Source organism: Bos mutus, chromosome 4 (genome assembly GCF_027580195.1).
Source record: "Bos mutus isolate GX-2022 chromosome 4, NWIPB_WYAK_1.1, whole genome shotgun sequence".
Lineage (NCBI taxonomy): Eukaryota > Metazoa > Chordata > Mammalia > Artiodactyla > Bovidae > Bos > Bos mutus.
The window spans coordinates 75,656,534-75,664,507 of NC_091620.1; the positions used below are offsets into that span (position 1 = coordinate 75,656,534).

Genomic DNA, 7,974 nt, shown 5'->3' on the forward strand with positions numbered 1-7,974 from the left:
ATAAAATAAGACAATATTGAAAAGTTAGTTGTATATAACTATATTTTAGCAGTAAATACTTGGAAACATTTTGAAAATGAAAAGAAAAAATGCCAGCTTATAGTAAAATAAAAATTATAAAATACTTAGATTAATTTTTTTAAATAAGTGACTTACACTAAAAACTACAAAGAACCAATGAGAAAAATAAGATTTATAGAAATGTTAAAGATACACCTTGTTTATGGATTGAAAGACTCCATATCATATGTCAGTTCATTCTTTTTCCCCACTTTTCTTTCTTACCTTTTTTAGTGTTTTCATTATACCTCCACTGACTTTGCAGGTGGTACAGTGGTAAAGAATCCACCTGCCAAGGCAGGAGACACAAGAGCCGTGGGTTCCATCTCTGGGTTGAGAAGATCCCATGGAGTAGGAAATGGCAACCTGCTCCAGTATTCTTGCCTGGAAAATTCCATGGACAGAGGAACCTTGTGGGCTTCAGTCCATGGAGCTGCAAACAGTTGGACACAACTGAGCATGCACTGTTATACCTCCACTATTTGTTTAGTAGTGGTTGCCCTAAAGTTATCATAGTGTATCTTTAAATAATATTATACCTTTCTATGTAATGTGTAAGAATTTTCAACAGTGTACTGCCATCTTTCCATGCCCCCAATTATGGTCTCTGTGCTAATTATTATTATACATTTTGCTTTCTATATTCTATAATTTCACCCCCCCCCCACAATATGTTGCTTACTTTGGCATTAAGGATATATTTCTGAAAATATTTTTAAAAAGAATAAAATAACTTTATATTTACTGTTACTTGCATTCTACATTCCTTTGAATAGATCTACATTTTCATTGAAATATCATTTTCCTTCAGCCTGAAGAAGTTCTTTAACATTCTTTGTTGTGCAGTCTTCTGGTGACAGATTCTTTGTCCTTATCTGAAAATGATTTTATCTCAGACTTTCTTAAGGATATTTTTTGGGGTATAGAATTCTAGATTTACCTTTTATTTCAAATACTTTAAAGATAGTCAGCTTTCTTCTGGTTTGCATTGTCTCTGACATAGCCTGCAATCATTCTTACGCTCTTTCCCTGTATATTAATATGACACATAAGTTTTAGATATTCTCTTTATCACTAGTTTATTAAAATAAATTGGTTATGATTTGCCTCAGTATGATTGGGGGGGTGGTATTTATTTTGCTTGGAATTTTATTCCAGAATCTATTTTGAGCATCTTTTATAAACATGTATGTGTATATTCTTAATTAATTGAAGAGTTTGGGGGTTTTTAGAAGTATAATTAAAGATACTATTAACCTCCGCAAGTAGAATGGTAACAGTTTATTTTATAAGCACTAAAAAGAGTTTAGGGATTACTGTATCATTGCAGTTATACGTCTAGATTGAAAGAATGTATTCCCTTCCTCTCCATATTTACCTCTGACTTCTGTGTTGTGTTTTAAATTTCATACTTAATTTGTTGAAGTACTGACCTTAACTATAAACAGTTAGGTTTTTGATTTGCATAATTTAACCAAGTCAAGTCAATTTAATTTTTCAAAACATCGTTACATATAGCCATAATAAAATGAGATGAGGCTGCTCCTGGAAATCCCCACCTCTTTCCAAGAGTCCTGATGACATGTCTTCCTTCTACCCCTTAAAATTTCCTTTGTTCTTCTCCTTTCCTTGATCAATGAATAAAGTTTCTGCTCTGTTATGCCTGTATATTATAGAAATAATAAAATGAGTTGTTTTTATCCATATTTAGGTTAAATCTCATAGTGTTATCCTTTGTTTAAATATGTAAAGTGGTCTTCTAATTACAATTTATTTCTAAGATAATACTTTGATTTTTGACCTAAACTAGTTTTGCTTTGAATTAATATATATATGTGTGTGTGTCCATATATATATGGACACACACACACACACACATATATACACACATGTATGTGTATATATATATATGGCTGCATTGAGTTGCAGCAAGCAGGATCTTTTGGATCATGCAGGATCCTTCATCTCCGCACATAGACTCTCTAGTTGTGGTGCACGGGCTCAGGAGTTGTGGCACATAGGCTCCGGAGTGTGTGGGCTCAGTAGTTGTGGTATGCGGGCTTAGTTGCTCCATGGCATGTGGGATCCTGACTATGAATGGAACTCACGTCTCCTGCATTGCCAGGTGGATTCTTCTTAAGCAGTGGACCACCACGGAAGTCCCTTTTGCTTTGAATTTAATAAGGACTTAGCCGAGTGAAACATTAATGGCAGACTCTTCATTGTCTCTTGTTCTTTTTTAGGCCTGATCAACCCCGAATAACCAAAGATGTAATCTGTTTTCATGCTGAAGATTTCTTAGAAGTAGTTCAACGAATGCAGTTAGATTTACATGAACCTCCACTGTCCCAGGTATATTTAAAACTATTATTATCCTCAATTTAATTTTTATTGTGGAAAAGACTTATTGGTATTTTGTGTTTTGTTTTAGTGTGTCCAATGGGTTGATGATGCAAAACTTAATCAACTGAGGAGGGAAGGCATTCGCTATGCCAGGATTCAGCTGTATGATAATGACATTTATTTTATTCCAAGAAATGTTGTTCATCAGTTCAAGACAGTTTCAGCTGTATGCAGTTTAGCATGGCATGTTCGGCTCAAGTTGTATCATTCAGAGGAGGACCCTGCTCAGAATACAGTTACTCATGAAACAGGCACATCACCAGATTCTACATCATCAGTTCTTGGACCTCACACTGACAGCACGATTTGTGCTGTAAGCAAAACCTCCTTGGATTCTATTTTTTCAGACAAACTTCATTCTAAATATGAATTACAGCAGATTAAACATGAACCTGTTGCATCTGTAAGAATCAAGGAAGAACCTGTGAATGTTTATATTCCTGAAAAGACTGGAGCACCGAATAATATGGATAGCAAGAATGTTAAAGCAAAATTGGATCATGTTCAATTTACAGAATTTAAGGTTGAAGTGGACTCTAAATTTGAAAATAGCAACAAAGATTTAAAGGAAGAATTGTGTCCTGGAAGTCTCATAAGTCTGGTTGATACAAGGCAACATAGTTCAACACGTTCAAATCAAGAGAGAAAAGACGATGACATTTTGTGTTAAATTTGTACATACCATTTAAAATTTTTTTCTTAAACTGAATGGTGTAATAAAGATTCATGAATTCTGAAAGCAAGCCAAGGACTTGCTCCCAAGTCTGTTACAAAATATAGTTTAAGTAGCTTTGTAACATTCCTCAGTGCCTGTCCATAACTGTGAAGTAGCAAAGCACTTAGGGCCAGATGCACTGAAAACACTGCAGGTTTAAACAAAAGCAGTCTTTGAAAAATCATTTGAGTGGAGTTGTAGGTTTTAGAATAGAGCTGACATTACCATATATATATATATATATATATTTTTTGTAATATGAGCCAGAATTCTTTTTGACAATTAAGCCTTTTCCATAGAGTTTATTTATACCAGTTTTTTTTTTTTTTCACTTTAAATGTGTCAGCACTGTAGTGTAAATAGCTTTTAAAAAATCTTTTTAGTGTGATTTATACTGAAATGTGAGCCACTTAATAAAGGTTCATAACAATAAATATGTTTTCTGTTGGGTCTGCCAAAAAAAAAAAAACCCATTCATTTAAATCATTTATTTCACCTGTTACGTTTTTGCTGGTATATCAAGTGCTAATGGAATGCAAGTGTATGTATTCAAATCTAGTTAATATTTAAGTTTCCCACACTGTGCAAGCATTTTTAAAACCAAGATTCAGTTACGAAAGTATATTTATGTGTGTGTGTGTATGTATGGGAATATATATATGTGTTACCATATTTTGCATAACTTCTTAAATTGCTGAATGAGTATGTGAAACTTCCTATACTCCCTGGAATATATTTTAAAATATTTCAATGTTAAGAAAGCAGTTTAGGTAATAGAAAAATGTTATAAGTTGGGAGAAAAAAGGTATTTTAGTGGTATCTAACCCTTCTAACTAATGAAGTTATGTGGCCAGATTATATAGCCCTATTAACGTGAATTTTCTTTGTAGTGTGTGGAATAAGAAGTTGAGAAAATTTTCTTATTAATCAGCACCTATACTGTATCTAATAGTAGCTGGGAAAAAAATGTTCAGTTACAGAAAGTTTAATTGTGTGCAGTTAAAATATTTTATTACATATTTCTTGAGGAACAGGAGAAAAAGATGGCAAATATAGCATATTAAAATAAGAGCAGTGACTTAACTGCCATATACAGAAGTATAATTAACAAAATAAAATTTGTTACCTGATCTTTCTAAGCATCCCTCTCCCTACCTTACTAAAGTAAACAACTTAGATTTTTTTTCTTTGAAAAGAAGCTCTGGAAAGTAAAACTGGCATAGGAAACAAGATTGCCAGTGCCTCGCCAAAGATGATTAAAACAAATCTCTTCAATGATGGACTTTAGCACTGTTTCAAATTGCTTTCATTATTGTAATAAAAGTCAAGCAAATGTCTCTATTGTTTGCTTTGATGTTAAGAACTCTGCATTTGCAATTTATTTTCTTCTATTTGAATTTGGTATTTTTCTGGGCACATGCTTTGGTTGATTACTTTCAGCTGGAGTTCTTTGTGCTGCTGCCTTTTGAGCTTGTGTAGCTATTCCCATTCAGTGGCTTCTACTCTGGCCCATAAAGCTGCTTATCTCTCTGATTAGGGAGAAGCCACTTAAAGGCATTTCGCTAGAAATCATAAACTGTAGCAATGGTGTCATTTCTGACCTCCAATTTAAAAGGGCAGGCAAATATTATACAGAAATATCAGTGGTTTGTAAGAAATCAATCTATTTGCAGCATATGAATTTTCATGGAGGAAGGAATCATCATCAAATGTAATCATCAAATGTAAATCATCGAAATGTAAATAGGGTTTTTGTTTTATAACTTTCTTATCTTGCTTCTCGCTACCTTTATCTTCAATTTTAAGCTAAATTTATGTATTTACACCTACTTTGGGGAGAGACAGAAGTTTATAATAAACCAGTATTGAAAATTGAGAGAGAATGTGATTAAAATGTTTAGGTTTTTCTTTTTTTAAGTGAAGGGTGGCATATTTAACAAGGTTTGTTTTAGCTCCAGTTTTCCAGTGTCACATGCATAGATGCATGAGACCATACTGTAAGAAAATGTCTTTAGGATATCCCTCCAAAATATATGAGCCTTAAACTTTTAGAGACATATGTAAAACAACCAGAGTGGTTACTTTTTAAGTGTAGTTTCCTATTTAACCTATTGTCAAACTTCTCCATATTTTGAAAATTTAATTGTTTTGTAAAATGCATACATCCCCGTAGAGGTGAAATACAAGTCAGTGAACCCAGATTTTCAAGATTCAGCCTTGTTACGTTGAGTCATGCTTATCTTCCTGTCTTACAGATTATAATTTTAAAATTCTCTCCAGACGCAACCTGAGAGTTTACTGGCTCCATTTGCTACACACAAATAATTCTTATTTCAATATTGTATTAAAGTTTTCCTAGCTAGTCCACTCCAGTTCTTTATCGGAACAAAACTTTTCTGCTATTATTTCCAGTTTCTTGGACCAGAACAATAAAGCACATAAGATAGTTTCTATATGAACTACACTATATGGAATAAATGTTATTATGTAAATTATTAAATTGCTATACAGACCTTTACAAAAAAAAAAAAGCAAAACTAAGGTACCTCAATGGTGTCTGCTACAGAGATTTTTTTTTTCTTTTTAATTATTTTTGGTCATATCCTTTTTGGTAAGTAATATATATTCCATACTCAGGTTAGCTATCAAAAGAATTAAGCATTTGTGATCTTTGGTTGAAAACTTTTACTAAAGCCATATTTATTATCTTCTTTGTCGCTACAGCTATTGACCTTAAAGATTAGGTTGATCTAGCACAGCACTGTGTGTGTGTGTGGTTGTGTGTGTGCGTGCATGTGTTATAAAGTTATTGGAAATACTGTTATGCTTCCACATATATTCATTTTTTTATCCATTCTGTAACTGTGGGGAGGGTTGGTCATGGAAAGTAGGAAATATTTTATTTCTTGGGTTAAGTATTCAAGGTTATTTCATTAGTGTTCCTGAATGTAAACAGGTTTTTCTTGAATACTTAGAGCAGGTAAGATCGTCTTTGTAAATAATAGATTAGCACTCTTCTGGTATACTTGGGTTATTTTTTGGGGTAATTTCATTGTCATGTAAAGCAAATATCAGTTTATTTTGCATTTAGCAAAGGTGCAGGATTTATTTTTGAAGTTGGAGAGGAATTTTCCTTGTCTTCCATCTTTTAATAAATACTAAAATTGATAATTGTAATATTTTAAATTTGTTTTGTAATTATTCTTATACTTGACATTTTATTTTCATCTTACCATATTTGAAAGTTCTTGTTTATCTTCAACAGAAACCATAAGATCTTGAAAGTGATTCAAATCCGAAAACTGTTTTTTCTCTTAAAAACTATGAAAAGTTGACTTCTGTCAACAGAGAAAAGAATGGTAAAGCTCACTTTAAAAAAGGTTGCTAAACTAGGAAGGTATGGGTGCTGGGGTGTAATGGTAAATTGCCTCTTTTTCCTGTAGACATGATTGTTTTTATCTTCAGGCAGAAAGGACAAAAGTGCCATTGTTTTCAAAATACTTTTAGCCTGGTAAAGTGTTACTTGATGGGTTTTATATGTAGCTCATTCTTAATCTTCTTTCCTCTTGTTTAACTTCTGTTGGTATGTAAACAAAATTTTACTGGTTTTAGAATGTCCTATGAAAGAGTTATATTAGAATGTGCATAAGAAAGAGTTATGTTTGGTAAGATTTGGCTCTGACAGTATACCTCAAATAAGAAAGGAGGACAACTCTGCTGCTGCTAAGTCCCTTCAGTCATGTCCGACTCTGTGCGACCCCATAGATGGCAGCCCACCAGGCTCCCCCGTCCCTGGGATTCTCCAGGCAAGAACACTGGAGTGGGTTGCCATTTCCTTCTCCAATGCATGAAAGTGAAAAGTGAAAGTGAAGTCACTCAGTCGTGTCCGACTCTTAGGGAACCCATGGACTGCAGCCTACCAGGCTCCTCTGTCCATGGGATTTTCCAGGCGAGAGTACTGGAGTGGAGTGCCATTGCCCTCTCCGAGGAGGACAACTCAGGAGAGCTATAAAATCCTATCTCTGTCCTGGCTTTTCTGTTCAGCTCTTCCTGTAACCCACTGCATACTGCAGATGGGAATGAGTTTTTTAGAATGTTAAGCACAAGGAACCTAAAAGCAGTGATGTCTCCTTTAAGTTTACAGATGTGTATCATCTCTACTGGGAGAACAGGGAAAGAAAGGGGAATACATCTTGCTAAAAATTTTACATATATCTTCCCTTCAGGACTTCAGACCCAAACAGGGAATGTGAATGACCTGAGAACAAAATGTAGGAAACTGAATTATGTTAACTAGAAATTAAAAGTAGAATTTGTACACCTTGTATGCTCTATTACTATTTTCTACCTTCTAAGAACTGTACTATTAAAATATGAAACTCTGGATCTTCAACACATTTTGAGATTTAGATTTTACGCATTTGTGTTTTTAAATGTTAATTAAAAAATATTTTTATGTTTATTTGGCTCCCCCAGCTTTTAGTTGCCATCAGTCTTCATTGCAGGGCATGCAGGATCTTTAAGCTGTGGCATGTACGATTTTTTTTTGTTTGTTTTCTTTTTAGTTGCAGACTGTGAACCTTAGTTGTAGCATGTTGGATCTAGTTCCCTGACCAGGGATCAAAGCTGGGGCCCCTGCATTGGGAATGTGGGGTCTTAGTCACTGGACCACCATGGGAGTCCCTAAAATGTTAAATCTTTACACTTCCCTATAAAGTTCATTGCTACTGTACTGCTGAATACTACTAAGTGTGCAGACTCAGAGGCAAGTCAATATACTTGCTAATATTTTATGT

General features: G+C 34.0%; 1 protein-coding gene across 1 annotated transcript in view; it reads left to right on the forward strand.

Annotated features, from left to right (window-relative positions):
- RSBN1L (round spermatid basic protein 1 like) overlaps positions 1–7,640 on the forward strand; it is an 88,493-nt gene extending 80,853 nt beyond the window's left edge. Inside the window, exons 7-8 of the mRNA XM_070369673.1 lie at positions 2,304–2,412; positions 2,492–7,640. Coding sequence (XP_070225774.1) covers positions 2,304–2,412; positions 2,492–3,133 — 751 coding nt within the window. The 3' untranslated portion in view covers positions 3,134–7,640. The remainder of the gene's footprint in view (positions 1–2,303; positions 2,413–2,491) is intronic.
- Positions 7,641–7,974: the final 334 nt, after the last annotated feature.